Below are 27,424 nucleotides of genomic sequence, written 5' to 3'. Positions count from 1 at the left end.
AGAAGGCAGCTCATGCCCAGGCTGTGGTTTCTTTGCCCTCGCTATCCTGGTCGTAGGGCACAGTCACTCCCATTCAGTCAGCCCAAGCATGGTCTACAACCCATAGTGTAGCACTCCAGGCAATTTTGAACAAACTGTTGCCTTTTTTGGTGTCTCACTGAGTAGAGGCTAATGAAGAAGTGGTGTCACCAGAAGGTCAATGCCAGGATGAAATTATATCCTGGTTGGGAGGTTTCAGCTGCAAATATAAACAGCATTTTCTGTTTAATTTCAGTGTTAAATCCTGATTTTCATTGAGGCTTGAATGTAAATTATGTTGAGATAATTTTGCATGTGCATTTGGTATCTGGCATAGAGTGGAGGAAGCAAATGTAGTAGGTATAATCTTCACCATGCTAACTCATCTGTGAAGAGTCTTTGTACACCTAATTATAAAAAATGAAGAAAACTCCCAAATTATAACCTGTTGCTGGTGGTAAGAACCTGTATTGTTTTGCCTGGTCATATAGATGAAGTACCATCAAGCCAAGGCTGTATTTTCTTGTCTCAGTCGTTACTGTTTTATCGGGCACAATTGTGCAGGGTGCTTCACAGAAGACAGGTACAACCCCTGCCTGAAAGAGTTTAAAATCTGAATTGTAAGTAAGACTCCACAAATAAAAACGACAGATTGTACGAAATGTGTGGAGAGGAATCCACCATGCTGTTAGTTTAAAATATCTTCAGTACAATCTAGAAAGAAAGGGAAAGGTGTATTCTGCAGTGCTGCAGAATTCACCCCGTGCTGCAGAGTTGTGCTCCAGAATCTCAGCTCTCACTTTAAAAACAAAACAAAACCCTCAAACGTGAACCTAGCATAAACCAATGTGATGGTGTCTGCCTGAGTTTGGAGAAGTCCTGAAACAGCTGAGAGGTGTGAACTGCCACATTCTATCTCAGTCAGGGCTCCATGGACTCCATGATACTCTGGCTGTGCAATTCGACATTTTCCTACAATTCCACAAAGATCAGTGTCTTTGTTGCAGAATTTGCCATTTTGCTGTAGCCAGGCATCTGACATCTTGTTTTGTGTGTCTGCCCTTCTGGGATCTGCTCTCCATCTTCCAGCACAAGGGGGAATTAACTGGATTACTGCATGCTCCCTGCACTGTTCCATGGAGCCAGGCAGCAGAGGTTCACCTTGTAGCCAAGAACTGGGGAGCCAAAATTGTAGGCTGATGAGTTGAATTGCTTGGAGAAATGTGCAGCAGCCAAGGCAGGGACCCGGGGAGGTGAGCTGCTGATGCTGGCTACAAGATTCTTGCTTCACTGACGCATCTTGGGAGGGAGGTTGTGCGACGAGTAACCTGGACAACACTGGGGGAGCTGATGCCTGGAAAATGGGGCCAGGCCACCTGCACAGCATAGCAAAGAAGCCGATTCTTGAAAATAATAACTACATCAATTAATATTTTCAATTCTGAGCCGTTGAGGATGAGATGAGAATGGAGGGTATTCCAGAGTATTGGAATAAATTCACATTGCTACTAAAAGTAGGGGTTGCTGTCAAAGTTGTAGATGGGGGATTTGGTACCGTCTTGTCATGGAGTTAACAGGGCCTTGACTGTAGCATTTACACTGCAATTAAACACCATGGCTGTCCTGTGTCAGCTAACTTGGGCTTGGGCTATGTGGGCTGTAAAATTGAGGTGTAGATGTTCAGGCTCATGCCGGAGCCTGTGCTTTGGGACCTCAACAACCCTGCATCTCCAAGTGCCTTTCCCCCTTATGACTGGAGGGGTGTTAATGAGCTACTTCACCTTGAATGGTCCCTTGAAATGTATTATCTACTTATGCTGAACAATCTGTTCTTCTTTGTATTTAGCTGTGACACTGAGTATGTTTCCCAGGCCTGGAGAAGAGCTCTGTATAAGCTCAGAAACTTGTCTATCTCACCGACACAAGTTGGTCCAGTAAAAGATATTACCTCACCCACCTTGTCTTTCTAACTATAAGTTTATTCCGTAAGGCCGTATTCTACCCTGGACCTTTGTGCAAACCTCCTGTTGACATAAATGATAGTAAGTAATTCTGTGGAATTCAGTCTTCTCCAGAGGGAATCTGACATCGCCCTTGCCCCGCCTCTGCCTTTAAGGGGTAAACAAGCAACTGATAGAACCCTGATCTAGTCAAGGCTGTTATCAGCATCCTTTTAGGACAGAGCTGAAGACTGAGGTTTTATCTACACAAGTGTGCACAAACTGATTTTAATAAATCAGTGTAACTCCCTTGTGTAGAAACACTTAAACCAATTTAGAGTACTTTATATCAACTCGGTTTAAGTAATAAAGGCCTGAATCTGCCTGAACTGCCTAGATTTTATGAAACCATTGGCTGGTGGGCTCTGTACACAATCACTGCAGATCAGGTGTCTGTCTACTGAGAAAAAGCTGTACAAATAATAATCCATGTATAAAAAAAGTAACTTGAAATGCAACTCTTGCTTTCTCCAGTGTTTTTGAGCAGTCAGTGCTTTAGGGCAGGGATCAGCAACCTTTGGCCCGCGGCCCACGAGGGTAAGCCCCTGGCGAGCTGGGCCGGTTTGTTTACCTGCTGCGTCCGCAGGTTTGGCCGATTGCAGCTCCAGGCCAATGGGGGCTGTGGGAAGTGGCACAGCCCGAGAGATGTTCTGGCTGCCGCTTCCCACAGTCCCCGATGGCCTGGGACAGCGAACCGTGGCCAGTGGGAGCCATGATCGGCCGGACGTGGCAGGTAAGCAAACCAGCCCAGCCTGCCGGGGGCTTACCCTGGCAGGCTGCGAGCCAAAGTTTGCCGATCCCTGCTTTGGGGTTTGTGGGCTGATGACAGTATCCACAAGTGTGTTCTCAATACTTGTCCTGTTATCTAAACCCGAGCTGCGCCAATTCATTTACACTGAAAGTTGACTCTCTGGCCTTCACTTGTTCAGAGAAGTAACTTGCCTTCTTTTAGCCTCTTATTTCAGCAGCACAGAACCTAGCTTGCATCGTCTACTCTATTAATTCTGAAGCATCAGGCTCTTGTTTCCTGCTCTGCGTAACTGGGTTCTTGCCAGTGCAACCTCTCAAAGCATTGCAAACCTTCTCTTTATTTATCTTACACTATGCAGTGTTGAATCTGCCACTTTCCAAATGGCATTTTGCTAAGATCTTTCCAGCTAAAGTATTTTAAAGGCTTCCCGTAAGCTTAGATTGCTCACTGTCCTTAGATCAGTGGTTGGCTACAGGTGTCTGGGTGACAGTCTCTTTAGCAGAACACCTTTTCTAAATGGAGAAAGCAGAATAAATTCCCTGTTTGTGAAGTTGGAATTTATGTATCTCCAAAAAATGGTTAAGAATTTCTGTGCACTCATGGAGGAAAGAGCTTGCATTTTTAGGCATCTTTTTTTTTTCCAATGCTTTGTTTGTTTTTTGGTTTTTTTGTTCTCTAGATTTTGAGCTGAATCTCTCAGTAGCAGGCCAAAGTTCCATGGTTTTAAGTTTCTGGCTTTGTGGTCAGGAGGGCTGCAGAACCCATCAGGCTACAAAATGGAAGCTAATGCTCTTCAGGCCTCTCAACTGAAGGACTTGCGTTTGCTGTGACAGCCTGATGGCGCTCTGTTCAGGTTTATCAGAGCTTGGCTGTGCATAGCAAGCTGCTGGCTTTCATTTGAAGCAGTGATACTTAGAAGGGAGCTACCTTGTTATTGGGTGACAGACTTTGCTAGGTGACTGTAGGCTGCGGTGTCCCTTCCACTAGGAGTCGGGTCCTATGTCTTGTCTGCCTGCACTCTTAAGCAGTTAGCATACCCCACTGTTTAGGACAAAGAACTGGGATTAATCTCTGGATTCTGTTTCTGGTTCTGCTTCTGACTAGTACTAGTACTAGAGTGCCATGGGAAAGTTACTTAAACTCTCTGCCTCAGTTTCCTAATCTGTAAAATAGGGATAAGGGATATCTTCCTTTGTAAAGTACTTCAATATGCATGGTTTGAAAAACAATGTAATAGCAATACGTGTGGACCCCGGGCAGTAATAAAAAGTGGAGACCTTCACCTTCCTTTTCTACCCTTTAATAATACTACAGACTGATAGTACCACCTAGTGTTGTCCTTCAAATGAGATAGTAAACAGAACTCCCTTGTGCCCAATGCAGGTGGCAGTTTAAAATCCAAATATCAGCCACAGAGTAGGTGAAAACCACAGTATCCTAGCCACCAGCTCCTTTTCAGTACATTTCTGGCTATATGTGACCTTTTGTGGACTAAGCCATTTTTAGACACTTGAGCACCTTATAAATGAATGTCTACACCATTACTGCACTTAGCTGTGTAGGATGAGGTGATGGTTAATTATGGTACCTTTTCTAGCTGTAGGTCAGTGGCAATAAAAATTGTGGCTAGAACAGGCTTGTAACACAAGATGAGGATAATTATATGTTCTCAAAAATAAGCTTTATTTTGAGGTTTGTTTCCTAACTGAAATATTTATGCATGTGCCTATGTTCTTTGTATTTATATAAGGATCCATGAAACTAACAGGAAAACCCATGTGTTAAAAGAATGTATTTACTAGACTCAAAACTACAACTGGTAATTCAGTGAATAATCCTTTTAATTAAAAAGGCTATGAATATTCGGGGCTCAATCTAACTGCCCTGTGACTCAGCTGAGATGAAACACACACTTGTGCAGAATAGAGCATCTACATGTCATTGAGATCTTAGCTGAACATTCTAGATGAATTACATCTGTAATCAGATATCTTTTAAACAAATTCATCTTTTAGTATAGTTAAATTTTAAATACAGCAAATTAATTTGGAAATATGTTAAATACACACACAATGTAATGAAACCTACTTCATAAAACAATGGAGTCCTTTAAGGGTATGTCTACACTGCAGTAAAAACTTGCCACACAGCAGCTGCTGGTTTGGGTTAGCTGTCTGGGGTGTGAGGCTGTAAAATTGCAGTATAGACAGTTGATTTTTGGCTGGAGACCAGGCTCTAAGGCACTGATGGGGAGAGTGCCAGGGCCTGGGCTCTAGCCCAAGCCCAAACATCTACACTCCAGTTTTGTGGCCCCACAGCCTGAGCCAGCTCGCCCAGGCCAGCCACAGGTCTTTTACTGCAGTGTCAACATACACCAAGAGGCTTGTTAAAAGGATCTTTAGTATATAACACTAGGCAGAATTCTAACAGTTAAGCTTTGTATTCTATATATCTGTACATAAAAAATAGATGCCTTTAATTGACTTCTTCTTGCTAATGGACGGTTTTAGTTTTATGTATTTCTGACATCAGAAAAATGTAAAAAGTAATCTGAAAAATCAAAAAACTTGATTTGAAAATGAAACCAATCCAGACAGGTGAGTGGGACCCTAGAAGGATGGCAAGGGAAGAGGAGAGACACTGGGTCAGTGGGGTGAATTTTTAAAAGTGTGTTAATGTGTTGCGAAGAAGCACATAAACTCAATGTACAGTTCTATTCTGAGATTCAAATCTCCTAGCTCTGGGTTTTTTCATAGACCCCATGTAGGTATTAATCTTATGTGCAGTTGGGGCAGGTATAGTAGGTCAGTAATAAGGAACGTGTACAAAACTCTTGCAGTCATTTGGGTTCTATCCCATTTCATTTTAAAATGTGTATTTTCTGGCTGAGAGTACACTTTATTCTGTACCATTGGAGATATAGCATCTGATCTGAAAAGACTGACTATTCTTGGTATATCATTAATCTGCAGCCAAACAGTCTGCCCCAGTACTGCTTCTGCCTCCTACCACACTGTATAACATTAAAGTAAACAAGTTACTTGGCAGGGGAATGATGGTAGCATTCTTGAAGAGACTAGATAATTTGTATGGCCTTTTTTAATACCTTCACAAGTAAAGAGCTTTGAGTCACATTTAATACACTTGGCTTTTAAAATGAATGTCTTAATTTGAACATTGCAGCTTGCATTTTTGTACTAAATTCTCCATTTGGTAATTTGATAAATGATTTACACATGCTGTAATTTTTATTTGACACTGTATAAGGCGAAGCTTCATATGGTGAGCCATTTAATGCCTCAACACCAGTGCTTTAGAAAACAAACCAATTTAATCTATTTTTAACCCTCTCCTCCCCCCTTTTTATCAGGCGTCTTGGTGTTGAGTTGGGAAAATCTGCGGTGTACCAGGAAACCAATGGAGGTGAGTCAGTGTTACTGTGCTTGCAAGCCTGTCTCACTATTACGTTTAGAAATCTGCTGACCAAACTTGTGTACTAAGGGACTAGGTAACAGAGAAATATTATAGGGAAAAGAATGATCGTGTGTTTTTAAGTCAGGGGATCATTCCTATTCCTGCCTCTGCTAAACTTCCTGTATGACCTTAGCCAAGTCATTAAATTGGTCCGTGCCTCAGTTTCCCCATCTATAAAAGACTGGATGATCTCTCTACCAGCGCTGTCATCTCAGTCTAGAGAGAATGCAAATTCAAAGAGTTACTCAAAGAGGGCCCTAGAAGTTGCATAAGAATGGCCATTCTGGGTGAGATCGATGGTCCATTTAGCCCAGTATCCTGTCTTCCCACAGTGGCCAGTGCCAGGTGCTTCAGAGGGAATGAACAGAACAGGTAATCGTTAGGTGGTCCATCCCCTGTCACCCATTCCCAGCTTCTGGCAAGTAGAGGCTAGGCACTAGGAACACTTCAGAGCATGGTTTTGCATTCCTGCCCATCCTGGCTAATAGACCTTGCTGGACCTATCCTCTGTGTATTATCTAGTTCTTCTTTGAACCATGTTCAACTTTATCTCTTATTTAAATGTATTTAAGCACCTGTCTTCAGACATCTGAGTGCTTTGTTGAAACAAATGTGTGTGTTGGCTGAAAACAGCCCAATGGCCTAGCTGTAATTTCAGTTCTCCACTGCCATTTGTACAGAGGAGTAAGTAGAAACAGGAGGAATGGTTGAAGTGGAAGTCTATACAATGAGTTTCAAAACAGGCAAGGGACTCTGATGGACAGTTACAAAAAAGGATCCCATCTGAAAATTACTTATCTGTTAGGGAGCCTGGCCCAAACCAGATTGAAATGGAGCAAGGACCACCCAGCAGACCTCAGTTAGTTGCCTTGTGGTACATAGAATGATGTACAGTGTTATAGCTACCTCCAGTCCTAGGACAATTAAATGTTTTATATGTCAGCAATAAGACCTTGCCGCCTGTCTGTTGGCTTGCTTATTTGCCACAACAGTGAAGAATGTTCAGCCAGTTTTGCATTGAAACGCCCCAAGAAGAGGTTATCGTCATTGGGTGCTGATTCAGTCCTGAGCAGTCAAAATATGGATATTTTAAGCTATTGGGATTTTAGTTGCTGCCCTTATACAGTTATAGAGCATCATCTGGAACACCTTGTGCTTTCAGGTTTTGCTCTTCAATCTGTGCAGTCCGCCATTCTAACTTATGGAGACTGACTCTTTCTGCATGAGTCTTGGCTCATGCTCGCTGTCTTTTGAGTTTACTGTGATATAACCTTTTAAATTGGGACACTTGCTTCAGGGTACAGATCCATCCTTCATCACTGCACTGCAAATCATTAATCTCTTTGAGCTAAATCCCTTTAAGTTATCACAATTGCCTAAATAATTGGACTTTGAATTTCACAACCTGCTGAATCTGCCCCATCTTTCTCTCCCCTTCCCACCAACTTAGCCTCTTATTTTATCATGAATGTATGGAAAAGGAATGCTTGAAAAGTCTTCATACCCTAGTAGTATTGTTCTGGCTTGCAGAGCTGGTTCACTAGTTGGCTTATTGTAACTTGAAACTTGACTGGCGAGGGAGAAATGGTTTAAGTGGAGACTCTGATTTCTGACCTGAAACTGTCTCTCAAATTGGGGGAGAGTGTCTGCTTGCTTCCAAAGCAAAACAAAAGATACATTCTGACTTTGAATTCTGCACTGCATGTTATTGTTTACTAGCCTGTAAGCACAGAGCTGATCTCGCCCTAAGATATAGAAGGGCTTATTCCCCGTTCATAAAATGCTGTAGACTGTTACATGTTTGATATTTCTTTGTTCACTGAGTGTGGTGTTGACAGCGATCATCAGCAAGAGAAAGGAAATAGAAAACCTCCTTACAGCTTTATGCTGCTTTGGAGGTGAAACAACCTGTAGGAGTTGTGTAGTTCTCTGCCTGCCTCCCCCCACTCCCATGTAAAGTTATTGCAGTTCAGTCTAATTCTCTGTCTATTTTTACATCTCATTGTAACTACAAATATCTCATTGCTACATCATGCAAACTCCTTGGTTCCCGAGAGCAGCCTTCTGGAAAATCCAGCCGACTCGCTTGTTTATGATATGTAAATTTTCTCTGGGTAGATTGGGTGGGTTTTAAAACTCCATTGCTTTATCTGGCCCTTATTCCTGACCTGCTGGAAAAAGGTGCGATTAATGTGCTCCGTTATCTGCTTCATTCCCAAGCAGCAGCTTAGGGCTGACTATTTTTCTGTCATCTTCAGAAACAAGAGTTGAAATAAAAGAATCTGTCCGGGGCCAAGATATCTTCATTATACAGACAATACCCAGGTAGGTACTTTCTGGCTTAATTTAAATCTGTGATCATGAGGATCCCGTCCACTGGAGTGTGCTTTGAATTTCCAGCTTAGCAGATTTGTTCTGAGGTTTTGTATCTACTTGCCACCATAATCGTGTGTTTTTTACCAGTGCTGCTGCCTTGATGCCCATTTCTGTTGGGAGGGTGGTGTTTTGCTGTCAAAATTCCCAGTGGATCGCACCACAGTCAGCTGAGAAGCTTTTAATCGGATAGGCTAAGTGTGCCACTTCAGGCACCAACAAATAAAACTGATGGCTGTAAATGAAAACTTCTCTGTTCTGTGCTATGTAGTCCTTACAGACTCTATTGCTCAGTGATTTTGATTGGAACTTCCATTTCAGGATGTGTAATTTCCTCTGCCTTCCAATTACCAAGCAGCAGAGCTAGCAACAAAAGGGGCTGTTGCTTTCGTTACAAGTAGAATTACTCTTTCCTTTCCTTTGATTGTAATGATATGAAACTGAATTCATGTTGAAGCTCTGACTGCTTCCTGTGCTTCCACGCCACTGTACCATTCCATTCTGGCTCTTAGGTAGGCCTTAGGGTAGGGGTGGCAAACTATGGCCCGGGGGCTGCATCCAGCCCTTCAGATGTTTTAATCCGGCCCTGGAGCTCCTGCCAGGGAGTGGGGTCCAGGGCTTGCCCCTGCTCTGCACGGCTCCCAGAAGCAGCAGTATGTCCCCGCTCTGGCTCCTACATGTAGGGGCAGCCAGGGGGCTCCACACAGCAGCCCCTGCAGCTCCCATTGGCGGAGCCGCCTGGCTGTGCCTCCATGTAGGAGCCGGAGGCAGAACATGCCGCTGTTTCCTGGAGCTGCTTGAGGTAAGTGCTGCCTGGAGCCTGCACCCCTTACCCCCTCCAGCACCCCACCCTCTGTCCCAGCCCTGATCCCCCTCCTGCCCTCCGAACCCCTCAGTCTCACCCTTCTGCACCCCAGAGCCCGCACCACCAGCCGGAGCCCCTACCCCCCCACCCACACCCCTGCCACAGCCTGGAGCTCCCTCCTACGCACTGAACTCCTCATTTCTGCCCTCAACCCCTCCCGCACCCCAACCCCCAATTTCGTGAGCATTTATGGCCTGCCATACAATTTCCATACCCAGATGTGGCCCTTGGGCCAAAAGTTTGCCCACCCCTGCCTTGGGGCATTCCTCCTCAGGTCAGTCTACTTGTTCTCTAGGTTGGGCTGTACTGGCTTTGGGTTAGGAGGGCAAAGAAATACTGAAAGTCATGATGGGCTTAGAAAACCATCCGCTTCCCTGAGAATCTTGCTTGATTCTGGTAGAATAGGTGGATAGATGAAGTGTCAGCGAAGGCAAAGAGCTGAGTTTGAAAGTGTGCACTCGTTGCTGGTTTCTTGCCAAATGATTAATGCAGTCAGTGAAAATCAGTGCTGGAGTATTAAAAACAAGTAGTTGCAGCTAGGTCTCATACTAATCTTTAAAGATGCAAAATTACCAGAGATGAATATTGCATTGTTATTGGCTAGCAAAGTGAGAAAACTCATGTGCTTTCAGGGCTTTTCCCCAAGTTGCACATTCTGTTGTTGCACTGCTCACCAGCATTTAAGAACAAATTCATGGTGGAACATCTTGTGAGCAGAAGCCTTTTCCAGTCTTCTCTGCAAACACAGTCCATGTACTAAACAAGTCCAAACTCATCCCCTTCCTAAGGCTTGGCTTCATTAATAAAAATATCAATGACAATATAAGATCAGCTTGAACCTTTTTCCCAGGATTGGCTGCTCTGAGGGTTCCTTTCTCAAAACTATTCAGCCTATACCTTAGATAGTCTATTCCCAGAAAAGCCATTCTCACATCACATACATACAGGTGAAGAAATGTCTCCTCTCCGATTGATTAATCAGACCCCCTGTTTTTTCCCCAGCAGGATCAAAACCTGCTAATAGAATGAGGGTGTTTGGGCAAACACTACTGATTATGTAAATCTGAGACAGATGAGGGATTTTAGTCAGGGAAATGATAAATCAAAATTTGAGTAGGCAGTAAATTTAGGAGAAAACACGAATGTCTACTAATTGCTGTCAAGTTGTTCAGAATTTTGCCCTTCCCCAGACCTGACTTGATCATTCCTGTCTAAAAAAATCTCTGCTCTTTTATCTTTGAATGAGTGTTTAAAGGGCTTGGCCTCCAAATGAGCAGCCAGTGTGATGCAGACAGGGTTCTTTATTCTTCAGCTTCATGTGTGCTTCACTGCATTGCTTAGAGAGGACAAGCTGAAGGTTGTCTCCATTCTGCAGTAGATTTTAAGTCAGCCAACTGGAGTGTGAGGAGAGGAAGTGAATGGATTATTGTTTTGCAACTTCCCATCTTGACAGACTCCTCAGCAGCACAAAACTTGATATTAAAATATTGTTCAAATACTATGGAATCATGCTGTAAGCAGTAAAGATGGAAGAGTTGATAATAAATTGAGATACCAGAAGTGAAGGTAGTGGGGTGTGAATGGAATGAGCTCCCTGGCTCCAAGAATGTTGTTAAATGTTGCACAGTAGAATCTTTCTTCTGTTGAGCCAGTTGTTTAGCCATGTCACTGGGTGCTCTGACCCTCCGCCTCCTGGCTGCATCTGGGGATTAGCTCTGCCAGGCCAGCATCCCTTCCTGCAGTTGCACTCTGTCACTCTGTGTTTTGTGCTTTCGGGACACAACTTGTCCTGCTTCATGGCTTGACTCGCTGGCCAGGTCCCTGTAGTTTCCCCTTCCAGGACAGGCTGCATTCTCAAAGTCTCTTGAGACCCACTGTCCCAGACAGACTTCCCTTTCACTGCCCCATAATGGTGCCACTTCCCCAGTGTGTGGCAGAGGAAGCCAGGCCTGCCAACTACAGTGGGTTCCACCCTAGGGACTCTGCACAGACCTTGACTACTTGTTGTAATCTTAAGCCTTGCTGCTGTATCCCTGGGCTGCTTCCTACCTTGCCTTCTTTCACCCTGAGTGTGACTGCACCCTCTCTGCAGCCCCCTTTTACTCTCAGCTGTTGGGCTTTATACAGGCCCTCTTGTTCCTGTGCAGCTGAAAGTCCTCTTTATTGCTCCCTGGCTCTTCCTCCAGGAGCAGCCTGTGCAGTTAGTTGGCCCACCTTAACCCTGTCAGGCCTTGTGTGGGATGGACACCCCAACACAAACTGCTAGAATAAATAACTTTGTGAATTTCGCAAGGAAAGGTTGGAAAATCGCAAAGGCTCCAGACTGCAGGAATAATGGTGAAAGATAAAATACACTGTAAACAGAGAAACTATTTAGATATAGAGAAGCCATTCAGGATCAGGTATGTAGGCTAAGGTCTAAGAGCTGAGTGCATAAATGTTTCAGGGTGATAATCAAACAATCTAGGGGTAATACCGTTTGTTGAACAACTTTGGTGCAGGCCCTTAGGGAACGAGTAGTTGTGCAGTACTTCCTCCAGAAAGGAGGGATGACATAGACATAAGGAGGCAAAGGTGACAAGCCATGTAAATAAGTTTATTGCTTTTGTGCAATCTACTAAATTATGTACTCCCCACAGTGGTTTTTCTTCTTCCTCAGTTCTGTGATGTTTGTCATATATGGGTTGGTATCCTGAAAAGGAGAACCTAGCCGCTGTCATGGAAGCCTTCAAAATTACTGGTACTCAGCCCTCATCTGTGTGTGTGTGTGTGTGTGTGTGTTTTTCCAGTGATGTAAAAGTATAATTCAAGAGAAGGTGGAATAAAACAAAGTTCCAAAGTGACCTTTAAACTTTTTTTTTTTAAGCCAAAAATGTAACATTGATAGCATCTTTCTCTCACCTCCCAGCCCCACTGACATGGCTATGCCCCTGAAGGAAATAAATGGTTCTTTGTTTGCCTTCCTGAGAGGCAGGGGGTTGTTTTATATAATTCTTGGCTGGGTGTTTCATAGCAAACAAAGCTTTCTTGTGTCTAAGTACCATTGTATATGCAGGCTGATGGAGCCAGCAGACTAACAAACACTCAGAATGTTCACGAAGAAACACAAATAGAGGTTCATTTCCAGAGGATGGGGGAAGTAATGAAGATAAAGAAATGGGACTAGTTAGTTGTAGAACACTTGACAAGCAAGAAAAAATCAGAAGTTGAATGGACAACTCTTGGTCTCAGTGCTCTCAGGGACATTACCCTGTTGTTCAGGGGGAAAGTGGAACCCAGTGTGGTCAGAATGCTGTGACTTGATGAAGGGCAGTAATCGGTAGCCGGAGATGCCGGCAGTGGCTTCTGAGGAGCTGCAATAGACTTGTGGAAGACAGCACTTCATGGGTAGAGCCCTGCGCAGGTACAAAAATGTGGATCCGCATCTGCCAGGATCAACCCACGATCCGCTAGCCGTCTTTTACCTGTATCCACAGTAGCAAGCCATCTCACAAGGGCTAGCAAGGGGGAGGGGAGGGAGGGAGCGGGGGGGGCGGGGTTTTGCAGGGAAGAGGCAGCTTGAGATTGGGGACTGGGGATAAGGGATAGTGCTGGAGTGGGCTCTCAAGGAGAAGGGGCCGCGCAGGGAGGAGGGGCTGGGGGGAAGGGGTATCACGTGCTGCTGCTGGGGCTCACAAGCGATGGCACATGGAGGCAGCAGCAGTGCATGTTGCATCACAGTGGGGTGGAGGGGTGGGGCGGGCCCTGCTGACCAGGAGCTGACGGGACGGGCCTGGGACTGGGAACACGGCCAGTGCTGCCAGGGTGGGTCATGATGGGGAAGCTGGCGCTGCCCGAGGGGCCTGAGCTGCTGGACAGGAAGCAGTGCAGTGAGCGGGTGCTGGACAGCCCCAACTCTGACCTGCCGCCCAACCCCAGCCACTGGCTCTGCCGCCAGCCCTGAGTGCCTGTGCCCCCCGGGCTGCCTGAGCTGGACACTGCAGCCCAGGCACCGCCTGTGAGTAGAGCCCTGCGCAGTGATATCTGCATCCGATCCACTATCCACAAAAGTGGTCCGTGGATATGAAGCGGATATCTGCAGATTTGCAGGGCTCTATTCATGGGAGTCTCAGAGTTGAGGTTTTACCATGACATTCCTCTTGCCCAGCATAGCTGCAATGTGCAGGAGGTCAGACTAGATTATCATGATGGTCCCTTCTGACCCTAATGACAGCCAGCTCACTTAGCTTTACTTGTTTGGGCTCTGTCACCAAATGACTACACAACTGTTCTGTCCCCCCAACAAAAGCAGGCATATATGGGGTTACGTTGACGTATCAGTGAAGGTTGGTGACCTGTTGCAGGACTGATTTATAATTTGAGAATTTGCCCATGATCGCTGGTATAATAGGGTGAGTAAGGTTGTCTTTGTTCTGAGGATATTAGTGGATTTTCCACCCTGTGGTGCATATATTTTCCACAGGCTCTAAATTGTCTTTCAGTCCTGAGTAGCTGAGTCAAAGCTTATTGGCAGGATAGGATAGAATGTTTGGTGAACAAGCCCACCATATTCAGTTGAAAGCAACACAGTGCTAGAATGTCTCTTCATCCAAACTGGGTTCAAGGAAAGATTTGTGTAGTTAAAGCACAGCTGTCCAGTCAACATGGCAAAAGTTAGGCAAGGTGAGTCTTTCTCACCGACCTCTGCCATGATCTGTGTATGTTTCACATACTGTACACCACTTTTTCCATGGGTCTACCCAATAGAAGCTGTTGCTTGGGCTTTTAGCACTGATAGGGTGATTTGATGCAGCCTGCCTGTCATTTCCTGAAAACGTGAGTAGTGCAGTGATGCTGGCCTCCAAGCAAAATAGAAGGCCTGCACTTTATGCTGTGCTGTTTTTTGGAGCTGGGTAAGGGAGGGGAAGTCACTTGTTTCCTTAAAACGTTCAATGTAAATGTAAAATGTTCCATGATTCAGATCTTAACTATACAGACTGCAAAGGATGAGCTGTATTAGTTAAAAAGTCATTTCCCTCTAAAATGTTCAGCGTGAAATGTTGATGGTTGCAACGGTAATGGAATGCATCTTGTTTCTGGGCAGTGATGGGAGTGAGGGGAAAAATCCCCAAAAGGTTATATTACAACAGGGGTATTAGACTTGAGATAGAAAATCTGATCTGCAAAACTTGAGATTCAAGGTCTTGTTCCTTGCATGCATGTTAGTTCCCATGTGTAGAGCTCTGCAAATCTGTGGATATCCTCTTAATATCTGCAGACCATTTTGGCAGATAATGGATCGGATGCAGATACAACCATGCAGAGCTCTACTCATTGGCGGTGCCTGGCCCACAGCACCTGGCTCGAGCAGCCTGGGAGGCGCAGTGCACTCGGGGCTGGGCAGCAGGTCAGGGTCAGGGCTGTCCAGCACCTGCTTGCCGTGCTGCTTCCTGTCCAGCAGCTCGGGCCCCTCAGGCAGCACTGGCTGCGTTCCCAGGCCCATCCCGCAGGCTCCTGGGTGGCAGGGCCTGCCCCCGGCCGGCCCAGCACCCCACCCCTCTGCCCCACTGGGATGCAACACACACTGCTGCTGCCTTGTGCCATTGCTCATGAGCCCAAGGGAGCAGCACATGAGGCAGTGCTCCTTCCCCAGCCCCGCACTGCCCTTTCTCCTCAAGACCCCACCCCCACGCTGCCCCTTACCCTCAGTCCCCACCCTTGCGTTGCTTCTTCCCTGCAAGACCCTGCCCCCTCACTCATTCCTTCCCCCGTCCCCGCTAGCTAGCCCTTGTGAGACTTCTGAGAGCTTGCTGCTGAGGGTGCGGATGCAGATCGGATCGTGGGTTGATCCTGGCAGATGCACATCCACATTTTTATATCCACGCAGGGCTCTACCTATGTCTTTTAGTCCTTAGGAAGGAGTTTGTAATTATGATCCAGTTCTTACTGTGTGTACTGCTGGCACACTCTTTCTTTGGTGGGAAAATAGATATTATAGATACTAAGACTAGATGAGACCACCTTGATCTAGTCTGGCCTCCTGTATAACATAGGCCATAGAACTTCCCCAAAATAGTATCTGTTTGAAATAGAGCATATATATTAGAAAAAATCATGTTGGAGGGAGTTTGTTAAATATATGCTGTCAGAACTTGTGGCCTAAGACCTGATCTCTCTTATTTGCGAGTATCTCAAGAGGCACTGGTTCATGGGATCTACAAACACTGCTGTGGCCAGAAGACCCAACTTCCTTATCATGGTCCTCTGTAGTGCAGTTTGAGCCTTCAGAGCTTCCTGTTTCTCACAGTAAAGCTCACTTACATTTTCACCTCTAACAATGAGCAAAACAAAATACTAGCATAGAGATCAATGAAGTATTCGAGAAAGATATCACTTTGATACTTTCTGGAAGAAACTTTTTCTTCCAGAAAAAGTTGCAGGAGGGTGTGTTGATCTAAGATTTGTTTCTATGTAAAACCAACTGCCACATGTCAAACAAATTCCTTCCTTTTAGGCACCTTGACAAGCATTGAGTTGTTATACCACTCAATTCCGTAGCAAAAATAGCATAAATAGTAACAATGAACTTCTGCATAAGAGTGCTTGATCTGTTGTTAAAGTTGATTGACGGTCTGTGGTTTTAAGTATATTTAACTCAACAAATGCCAGAAGAGTAGAACCTCAATTTCCCTATAGCTGGCAACCTGAACAGTAAAAGGTCTGGAAGGATGTAAACAAGAAAAAGGAAGGGATGAGAGTTAAGTGTGGGAAGTGCTAGCTCTCAATTCGCCTTTAGTAGCTCAGTGGGCTACTGAGCTACAAGCAAGTCTGCTTAGCTTTATCAAATCACATGTGACATAACAAAGATTGAGGGTTTATCCAAAAAAGGCTCAAAGCAAATTACTTTTTGAACACTAAGCAAAGAAGCTAGAGACTGGGGGAGGGAAGTGTTATGAGAGTTCTTCTACACTAATATTTGGAATGGTTTTCAAACCTCTCTTAGAGATGTGAACACTGCTGTAATGGAATTGTTGATAATGGCTTATGCACTGAAGACTTCCTGCGCCAGGAATATTATTGGGGTCATCCCTTACTTCCCCTATAGCAAACAAAGCAAAATGAGGAAGAGGGGCTCCATAGTCTGCAAACTGCTAGCTTCTATGCTGGCCAAAGCAGGTGAGTGTGTCGTGCAAGGAGGCAGCAGGAATTTTAGCCTCTATAACTTGTTCAATTGCTATGCACCCCTGGGAATCAACTGCCCTTCCCTACCTCCCCCCTCACTCTTGGGGACTTGTCCCCAGGTCTTCGGCCTACGTTGGGGGAAACTAACATTTGTTCAGCTGTCTTTTACAGTTGTATCTGGGGATGATCCACAAATATCTGATTAGGAATGCTGTATTGATCTGCCTATGCTATACTCTTTCTGGTGCTGTGTTTTTTATAATAGTGTGGCTGGTTGTCAGTACTTGCTTCAAAGCTTTTTCTTCTACCAGCTTATACATCTGTTAAAATGTGGCACACAATATATTGACATAGGATAATTTAGAGACCATGAAATTTGGACACACAGAGATCATATATTCCAGAAATTGTATCAGAGGATAGGAGAGGCTATTTGGTGATTCACTCTTTTTTGCGTTTTTAGGTTTAACACACATTATCACTATGGATCTTCATCAAAAGGAAATCCAAGGCTTCTTCAGCTTTCCAGTAGACAACTTAAGGGCATCCCCTTTCTTGCTTCAGTATATACAGGAGGAAGTAAGGTTTCTCTAGTTTTATCTATACTTGTTTGCATTTAACCTGTACTTGACATGATATAGCATTGTTCATTCGGGTGCTTACACAAGAATTGTTTTGTTGGGCTAGACTGGTGGTCAGTCTGTTCCTGGAGTCTGTCTCTGACCGAGAACAATACCAATGCTTTCCAGGAAAGTGTGAAATACTGTAGCAGGTTGGAAACTATTTCCTGATCAGAGCATGGCCTAATCTCCAGTTTTGAAGTGTGAATTTCATTGTTCTATACAATTGTTTTCTCAGTATCATTTGAAATACTGTTCTTACTCATGCCTTTTAGTCATTTTTAAATCCTATTGAGTTGTTTGTCTCAATGTGAAGTGGATGTTTTGGTGATCTAAATTATACCTGGACTTTATGCTATGCTGTTTCCAGCAGTGCTATGCAAAGGTGGGGAGGCAATTTGTTTTATTTAGATGTTCAGAAAGTATTATTTGGATCCCAGCAAAATCATGCAGACTGCAAGAAATGATGCTTTTTAGCAGAGTGCCCAGGATCTCTGGAACAGCACATTTAAATGCTGGCAGAATCAACTCATCCCTTCATTCAGGATTGATAGAGTACAGTGCATCTTCCCATGTCTGGCCCTTTCTTAAAAAGTGGGGTTGATCCCACTTGTCTTTGGACAACAAAAAAATCTTTCCCCATCTCTTCCCCCCAGTTCTCATGCAGTATATGCTGTGAACCACTTGGCTCCTGCCCTCCATTTCAGGGTATATCTACACTGGAGCTGTAAGTGTAACTTCTGTCTCTGGTAGATACATTCATGCTTGCTCTGATCAAGCTAGTGCACTTCTATTTCTAGTGCATCTGCTTTTGCTGGGACAGGCTTGCCAACCCTAAGTATTCAAGTGATTAGCCTATCTTGCCGCTTGTGCCACCATGGCTACACTTCTGTCTTTAGCACGTTAGCTCGATCAGAGCTAGTGTAGGTATGTCTGCATCCAATGTAGATGTACCCAAAGAAGTAGCTGCGTTTGGCAGTGTGCACCTTGTACAGTTGTTGAAGCCGATAATGAAAGGTGGTGTAGAACTGCAAAATGTCTTTTTAGTAGTGAGTTCCATGACCTAATTGTATTGCATGAAGAATTCTGAGTATTAAACTTTAATTTGAGTACTGTGTTCTGTTCTGGGGCAGGTTATATACAAATGTCCGACTGCCCTTCTTTATATCACTGGTGTTAGAATGGAATTATCTCCTTTTATTAGTACTACAGCATGAGGTTCTCCAACTGTTGCACTTGATTGTAAAGATGTAGACACAATTGTTGTTCACCCAAATTGTAATGAGTTAGCAACAAGTACTGTACCTAGTACTAGACTCACTACTTACATTTTAGTGACCTTTTTTCTTTTTAATCCAGATTCCAGATTACAGAAATGCAGTTATTGTAGCCAAATCCCCTGATGCAGCAAAAAGGTAAATAGACTCTTCCTAGCTGTCTGGGTGTACATTTGATAAAACCTGCTGTGATCTGGTAGTTGGAGTGCATGTCAAAATGCAGCGTCCTAACTGAGACAATAAACTTGTCTGTCAAACTGTTTTGCAGTAAAATGCTGGATTCAAACTTAGTGCTACCAACCTGTGAGGTGCAGGTGTCTGGATTGTCACAACTGACCCTTGCACTTGAGGGGTCGGGGGTTGGGGGGAATGCCCAGACTTAGAGCTCCCAACAGCTGGAATATTGAGCAGTTTCTGTTTACCTGGGTATTAGAGGATGTCTGAGCTTCTCACACATTTAAGGGGTCATAGAGCCAGTACTGGGCACAGTCAGAATACATAGTCACACCTGTTGCCTCTATCCAGTGCTAACGGGAGATTGCCATTAGGAGGAATGGAGGGGTAGAGAAGAGGGGAGGTACTGGACATTGGGGTGTTTGAAGAGGATGGATGTGAAAAGGCAGTTCTTCCCTAGCAACAATTCTACACATTTTAGATAGGAAGTGGAAGGAGCTTGTCAGGAAGTTGAGTGGCACAGTCCTAAATTCCCCTGTTGATTGTAGGCAAGGATTAAAGACGTGTGATTAAAAAGTATACCAAACCAGAGGACCTTTCCAGAGGTGTTCTGATGCATCCCCCTAACCTGCTCTGGTTTTCATGCAGGGCCCAGTCTTATGCTGAGAGACTGCGTCTGGGACTAGCGGTGATCCACGGAGAGGCTCAGTGTACAGAGCAGGACATGGATGATGGCCGCCACTCTCCCCCAACTGTCAAAAATGCCACTGTGCACTCTGGCCTAGAGCTGCCCTGTAAGATTAGCGCACTATCTCCCTTTAACTTTTGATCGGGGGGAGGCATGGTGATGGGAGCTCGCTGTCTGCTTCATTTTACTGATATAAACCAGGGGTTCTCAAACTGGGGGTCAGGACTCCTCAGGGGGTTGCAAGGTTATTACATGGGGGGTTGCGAGCTGTCAGCCTCCACCCCAAACCCCGCTTTGCCTCCAGCATTTATAAATGTGTTAAATTCATAAAACAGTGTTTTTAATTTATAAGGGGGTGGTCACACTCAAGGCTTGCTATGTGAAAGGGGTCACCAGTACAGAAGTTTGAGAACCACTGATTTAAACTATACCAGTGCAACTTCTCATGTAGACAAGGCTGAAGTTAGATCTGAAGACCTTGTCTATGCTGAAGTCTTTGTCAAATCTCCCACTGTTACACTAGCCTCAGTGCAGCTTCAGCTGGCGTTAGTGCCAAAAGAATTTGACAAGCATCAATGTAGAGACAGCATTTATTCATTAGTGAGTGGCAAAATTTATTCATGTTAATGAAATAAACTTGACTTCTAACCATCTTATTGAAATACCAAAGGGAAATTTGCAAGGGAAAAGCCACTGAGCAGCGAGATTGTTTGGTGGGTAGTCCTTTTCTCCTTTTGGGTGCAGTCCTTTTTTTTTTTTTTTTTTTTTGGCTGCTGTCCTCTGAATATGGAGGCTATGCCCTAGAACTACAGCAGCCTTTCCAATAGTCCTTGTCCATACTGGGAACAAAACTGTGCTAGTTAGTCTCATTTAGATATTGTTTTGGGGAGCAGTCTAATGTGACTTGTTTGGTCAGTATAAATAAGGGTCTTTCTAAGAACTTTTGAAACTCAGAATGTTACCTCGTATGCTCTCTTTATCCTCACCCTTGTATTAGCCTGCAGCACAGGTTTATAATGTTGTTTTTAGGTCCAAAATCCTAAAAACCTGTTCTAAGGAACTGTGCTGCTATCCTGCTAGCAACATCAGGATTCAAACAGTAGTAGCAGTACTGATAAGGAAAAAAATCCAGCTGGCTTCCCTTCCCTCTTAGCTGTCCAGGTACATATTTTGGGCCCTAAGGTTAGGTTTTAGTCATGGATGCATTGTGTATGTGTGTGAGGCTAGAGCAAGGTGGGGGGAAGACCTGGAATGTTGCTTTCTGCAGCTGAGGTACCTGTCCATCAAGCAGATTAACTCAGTGATAGCTGTCTCTGCAGAGGTTACCAATAGCATATATGGTCCAGTGCTTGCAGAATGATAATGAACACGTAACCAAGAGTCTGTGTTCCTCCCTTGTCCTGACGTGATGTTTAGAGATCAACATCCTTCATGCATTACCTAGTTGTGATGCTGAGACAAAGTGGGTACAAAGGAAATTGTCATCGTCACAAGTGTTAGTATAACAAGTGCACACTTAAAGGACAAATTGAAGCTAGCAGGAGTCTCTACTTGGTTTCTGTCAGCAAATGTTAGTCTATGATTTTTGTCCTCTTGCAAGCATTTTTCCCTCCTGTTTCTAATGGGAACTGAAATTTAACATAGCTGCTTTGGTCTGTTTCCTTCATTCCGAGGTATGGGTGGAATTTTTTTTGCTCTTTAGTGTAACTAGAACATTATTCCTGAGGGAATTCTGTCCCTAAAAATTATGCACACATTATTTTAAAACTCTGGAAATTTTATCTGTCAGTAAATAAATGTGGCTCCAGCATGGCAGTGGGGAGCACAGGCCACTGGCTGCATTGTGGTGGGAGATCACCCTAATCCCCCACCTCCCACAGTATAGGGTCTTGGCAGTGAGGTTGCACATGACCCTGACACAGTGCAAGGGCTGGGCCTGCCCCAGAAACACCCCGGGACCCTGCCCCTCTGCACCAGGTATGGGTGGGCGGGCTCATCCCAGCAGGATCCAAGTGTGGAGGGGCTTAGTGTGGGGGGATCCAGGTGTGGGGTGAGAGGTTTCTGTGTGGGGCAGTCTGGGTGCAGTCATTTCAGTGGGAGATTTGGATGCACAGAGGCTTGTTGTGGGGTTCCGGGTGCAGGGGCAATGGGACTTTGCAGGGGATCCAGGTGAAGGTGGTTGGGGCTCCGGGGGGGCTGGGTATGGGGAAATGGGTCTCCGCAGGGGATCCTGGGTGTGGGAGGTTCAGTGGGGGGGTCCTGGTGCTGAGGGGAATGGGGCTTGATGGGGTGGGGGTCCAGGTGCAGCTGGTTGGGGGATCAGTGGGGTGGTGGTCTGAGTGTGGGGGACTCATCAGAGGGGTCCAGGTGTAGAGTTTGTCAGGGTGAGAGTTCAATGGGCCTGCTTAACGGGGAGCCCCAGCTGCTGCTGAGGAGATGCCATATGCTGGGCTCCCACTTCCTGTGATGCCCCTATTCCCTTTTCTTCTCCATCCCCCGCCCCTCACTCCCACATTCCTCTCCCCCTTCCCTATTCCACGTCCTCTTCCCCCCCCCCCCCCCCCCTTTACCCAGCCCCACTGCAGGTACTCACTGTTGCACAGAATAGAAAACAGGAAGGCTCCCAGCACACAGAAGGGAAGCATGACTGGCACAGGACCCAGGAGGCAGCGTTCAGCTGCAGAGTCAGCTGTGCAGGGACACAGACAGCCTCTCAACTGGGCAGTTTTCTGCTTGCAGAATGAGAGGGGGCAGTGGCATGTAACCCTGTGTGCCCCCTAAAAAACTGTGCTCATGGTCCCCACCCACCCCAACATGGCTTTCCTGCCATTTTCTGCAGGGAAACTTAGTAAATCTGCGGGGGGGTGGGAGTTTTCTGCGGGCTCGCAGTCCGGCAGAATCCCCCCAGGGGTAGAGCATGTAGATTTTGTCAAGGCTTACGTTGATGGTGATTGCAGATTTTAAAGTACTTGAAAATCCAGAAGAGATTCTTTATCAGATAATAAGTCTTCAAATACATTAAGGGCTGTTGTAAACACGACTGTGGTCAGTTGTTCACCATGTCCACTGAAAGTAGGACAGGAAGTAATGGGTCTAATCTGCAGCAAGGGAGATTTAGGTTAGATATTAAGAAAAATTTTCTAACTATAAGGGTAGTTAAGCTCTGGAATAGGTTGCCTGGGGAGATTGTGGAATCCCCCTCATTGGAGGTTTTTAGGATCAGGTTGGACAAACACCTGTCAGGGATGGTCTAGGTTTACTTAGTCTTGTCTCCATGCAAGGGGCTAGACTTGATGACCTCCCTAGGTCCCTTTCAGCCCTGTATTTGTGATTCTATAACAGATTTAGGGTAGATCAGATTTGGGGCTTAAATTGAGTGCTCCTTAATGGTAGCCTGCACATAGATTTGTCCAATCCAGTGTAGTTACAGTTTCAGGGGAGAAATGCTTTCAGTCCACTGTTATCAAGACATGAGCTCAACTGGTGTCTCATCTTCCTCCTTATCCTTCCTAGAAATTTGATGAATGACTAATTACCTTGCAGTCTTCAGTGCCTGAAACACAAATGTTAAACAATCAAATTATGCTACTCTGAAGTTGACTGAAGGGAAAAAACAGGGTAAATTTCTGGGGTGAGCCTTGCTTCTTGCCAGTAGTGCTTCTTTGTAAATTATTTGTTGTTTTTCTGCAGCCTTTGAGTCTTACTTGCTACCTGGTTTTGAGCAAGTGTTACCTAGGCTACAAAACATCAAAGAAGTGTCTGTTTCAAGAAAAATCCATAGTCTGTAATTTGTAGTGAGTACCATGTATTTGCTCTTCACTGTGCTAAAATTAAAGTGCAGTTGGGGTTAGGAGAAGTGACATTGTGAGGTCCTGTATCGATCCTCTGACTTCCTGATCCAGTTAGTTCAGTTTACAAGTCAAGAGATTTTTCCAAAATGCCACTTCAGCAAGACCCTTAGGGTCTGAGTCCATGCTGGCTTCTTTCTTCCTCTTGCACCAGTAACAAAAATAACCGGAAGTGGAAGTTTCCTGCTCGTTTTGATGGTGAAGCAGAATAGAATCTAACTAGTTCTCCTACAGTGTTATAAAACATAGCATACGGTACTAACGTAGAACTTGGGTTCCCTTGAACCAAAAGGGGCAGAAAATTCCCCAGTTGCCAAAGGAGGGAGCAAAGTCTGCTGAATTACACCCTTGATTCTATAGAAAACACCTCTGGATAATAGGTAGGCACTAGAAAGTTGGGGTATTCCTGGGAAGGAGCTGCCCACCTGGGCATATGCTCCTTTCTGTAGAGCGTGGATTTCCCAGCAGAAATCTGTGCAGAACTTCCAGTTGTGTGAGCTAGAGTGGTAGTTGAACAGACAGGTGGCTGTGTCCAAGGCTATGTCTATACTGCAGCTGGGAAGTGTAATGCCTAGCTCAGGTAGACGTACATGAGCTGGCTGTGATAGAGCTAGTGCTCTAAAAATAGCCGTGTGCTCACTGCAGCTCAGACTAGCCACGCAAGTACAACCCTGTCTGAGGTATGTAGTCAGGGGCTAGCCCAAACTGCTGCCTGTGCCTCCACAGTTGTGCTGTTGTTTTTAGTGCGTGAGCTTGAACAGAACTAGCATGCAAATGTCTGCCCAAGCTGGGAATTACGCCTCTCAGCTGCAGTGTAGATGTGACCTAAGTGGGAGTAGGAATCAGAGACCTACATGGAGATGGATGGCCTTCTGCAAAGATAACTATGGTCCATGCAGTTGTGGGTGGGCTTCCTAGTGGGTCAGCTGGCCTTAGCCACATTCTACTCTTGGCCCAAACACCAGCTCCTATGGGATTATTTGCCTTTAATTCATGGGCCCTGCTCCTGGAGTAGGGGTTCATGTTTTACCCTCCTACCAGAGAGCATTGCAGGGCCCACTATCTGTTTGACTCAACGACTTATGGGAAAGGTATATTGCATTAAAGTGCCATAGTTGGACATTTTTGACTGCACTTCTTAAACTGCTCTGCTAAAAATTCAAAATACCAGACATCTTTGAGCCCTTAATACAGGACATCCCTATAAAACTGTTGTTTTATATTTGTAGCTGTTTATGGAGCCTTTGTGTTCAGGCTTGCAGCTGACTATGTTGTGCTTTAACAAATGCACATAAGTTTGTGCTTGCTGACTCTCCCTTCTGAAAATGTGGGTAACATGTTAAATCATTCACACAGCCTTTTGTCTTGCTATCAGATGTATGTAAGCAATATGCCACTCAAACCAATAACCAAACAGGCTGTCATAAGGAAAGGCACTAGGATAAAAAAACTGAGTGAACTTGTGGGGCTTTTTCCTCTTGTGTATTTAGGATGGGGGCGTAAAAAAAATAAAAATCTGTTCTTATCTAGATGCATCACTTTGCATAACTATTTGTCATTGGTTCTTCTGTTGTCCTGTTGTAAATACAGCATTATTTTACTTGGTGAATGTACGTTTAACACACACAAACTGTGATAACTTTTTGTCGCCTGTGAACTGAAGCCACCACAATGTTCCTTAAAAAGTATTGGCCACTGAATGAGAACAGCAAGTTTGAGCACAGGTTAATGCCATTTCCTTATGCCAGATTAAATGATTTTTTTTTTAAACTCTTAATGAGGTGTGATAACTGTATCAAGCAGTTAAATCAGAGGAATAAGGCTTTACAAAGATTAGGGCTTTTTGCTGAGCAATTGGGTTTTTCCACCTATTCTCTGAAACGTTTTTCATGTTCCTATTTATAAAAATGACTACTCTTCATTTGGTGTATGACCCTTTAAAAAAACAACAACAAAAAAACCTAGAAATGCTAAAACCAGCTTCCTGACTCTTCAGAAGCAGTTGCAGTCCTTGGACCAGATTTTGATCTTGGTTACATCCCTGTAAATGTAATTGATTAGAGTGACTCTGGGCTTACACCAGAGTAACTGATATCCAAGTCTGGCCAACTTTTTAAACTTTGTTTCTCTTCCAACTACATAGAAACAAAGGTTTTGCACCTGGGAGGAAAATGTTCACTTACTATTTAGAGCAATTTTTCAAGCCACCATCTCCCAGCAGTTCAGACTTGTAAACGTCAATATGACTGAGGTTTTTTGGAGAGGGAGAAACTGACCACAATGACTTCGGCATGTGTTTTACCTCACATTGGAGCAATCGAAGTTCTTTTGAGATTTGATGTGGTTATGGGTGGATATTGGCTTGCAATTTTTTTTTCTTTTCTTTACAGAGATAATTGATCAAGAAAAAGGGAGAACAGCTCTTTAGGAATCGGGTAGGTCTACATGCTGCCTACCCTACTTTAAAAAAAAAAAAAAAAGAGAGAGAGAGAGGATTAAATATAGCATTTAAATGTAGAGAAGGAAGGAAGGACACTAATTGCTGCTAATATTGGTAGCTGACTGTCAAAACTCTGAGCATAGTTTGGAGATGAAAGGTACTGGTAAGGAATACTTTATTTGTTATACAATGCAAAAGTGCAAACTCCAGATGAAGAGTTACATGTTTGCCAGTAAAATAGTGCTGAATTTCAACTCCAAGATCCATTCACCGTCCTTTCTGAAAAAAGAAAAGGAGTACTTGTGGCACCTTAGAGACTAACAAATTTATTTGAGCATAAGCTTTTGTGAGCTACAGCTCACTTCATCAGATGCATCACGAAAGCTTATGCTCAAATAAATTTGTTAGTCTCTAAGGTGCCACAAGTACTCCTTTTCTTTTTGTGAATACAGACTAACACGGCTGCTACTCTGACACCTGTCATCCTTCTGAAAGGAATTCTCCCTGGCCTGTCTGCTGTAAACAGAACCCTGTTCATCTGTAGAATGTATGTTAAGGTTGGGATGGGAGCCAGATGTAATCCTTTGGGTATTTGATAACTCGTGCTTCCTACAAGAGTTTTATTATCTAAACTAGATTAATAATTTAATCAAAACTGGTAGGTAGGGCCTGCAGTGGAAATATTTCAGCCTGCTCATCTCTTGTGAAGTTTAATCCTGGTTTATTAAAAGTATCCTTCCTCCTGTTCTCCCCTTTACATGAGAACTGTTTTTTTCCCTTTACACTTGTGTCTCTGTGTATTGGCAAGCAAGCTGTAGAAAACAGTTCTCGAGCACTGAGGAATCTCTGCTTCAAAGAGCACTTCAGTTAGGACTGAAGCTAGCTGCCTAACTGAGACTTTAAACTAAAATTCAGCACTGACTGACTTATTCTGTTCAAAACATAATTCTTCGGCTTTTTAAAATTTGAGTAAGGTTTAAAGGAAAACGAGTCCTTTACATATGATTCTTTACACTGTGCTGTTTTATATGCTTCATGTAATAGTCGTATATGTTTGAAACTGTGGTCCCCATAAATCATATTTATCGTACGCTTTTTCTCTGCCACATATCCATCTCTGCCAAAGCTACTAACATTCCAAACTACAGAGTATCTTAGACATCATTTTAAGAGTATTCTATTAGTCTGTGCAAGAGGGGTATTTTCAGTCAGTTTAAGGTGAGATCTCCTGAACCAGTATGACTAAAAGTGATTTTCTTACCGTTAGACTAAAATCCCCTTTTTTGGTAATAGGATAAGGCTTTCCTTTCTGCCCTAGTAGAACGCTAGGTATTAGACAAGTGCATACATTTTGTAACAATCTATTCAAAAACATTATTTTTTAGGTGTCTGAAATTTCTTAACTTTTCTGAAGCCTGTACAGTTGAATCATAGTAATTGAAGCACCTGCTTTACAGTGGGAGGCTATGAAAAAGTATCAGTGAAGTTTTATTTTAAAATACTGTAATCCCCTCAATTTCTAAAGGAGTTATGTAAAAGGTGTCACATATGTAGAATCCTAAATGGGGTAATATGAAAGCTTACATGATGGGCTTGCTTGGACAGATATGCATCACTTCCTTACTACTGCATTTGAGCAATGATTCATGCCATTTAAATCCATTCACCAGATTCATGCAATTTAAAATAAAAAGAAAAGGAGTACTTGTGGCACCTTAGAGACTAACCAATTTAT

General features: G+C 44.2%; 1 protein-coding gene across 6 annotated transcripts in view; it reads left to right on the top strand.

Moving 5' to 3' along the window:
* Positions 1-27,424, top strand: part of PRPSAP1 (phosphoribosyl pyrophosphate synthetase associated protein 1) — a 93,783-nt gene that overhangs the window by 59,843 nt on the left and 6,516 nt on the right. For all 6 annotated transcript variants that reach the window (XM_074971791.1, XM_074971787.1, XM_074971790.1 and 3 more), the window contains 6 exons: positions 6,140-6,192; positions 8,502-8,568; positions 16,464-16,636; positions 17,106-17,221; positions 18,622-18,677; positions 19,362-19,507. In XM_074971791.1, the coding sequence (XP_074827892.1) occupies positions 6,140-6,192; positions 8,502-8,568; positions 16,464-16,636; positions 17,106-17,221; positions 18,622-18,677; positions 19,362-19,507 (611 nt within the window). The remainder of the gene's footprint in view (positions 1-6,139; positions 6,193-8,501; positions 8,569-16,463; positions 16,637-17,105; positions 17,222-18,621; positions 18,678-19,361; positions 19,508-27,424) is intronic.

The sequence above is a fragment of the Natator depressus genome, chromosome 14 (assembly GCF_965152275.1).
Source record: "Natator depressus isolate rNatDep1 chromosome 14, rNatDep2.hap1, whole genome shotgun sequence".
NCBI classification, from domain to species: Eukaryota; Metazoa; Chordata; order Testudines; family Cheloniidae; genus Natator; species Natator depressus.
The sequence above is the reverse complement of the archived record's forward strand: the minus strand, read 5'-3'. Positions and strand labels throughout refer to the sequence as shown.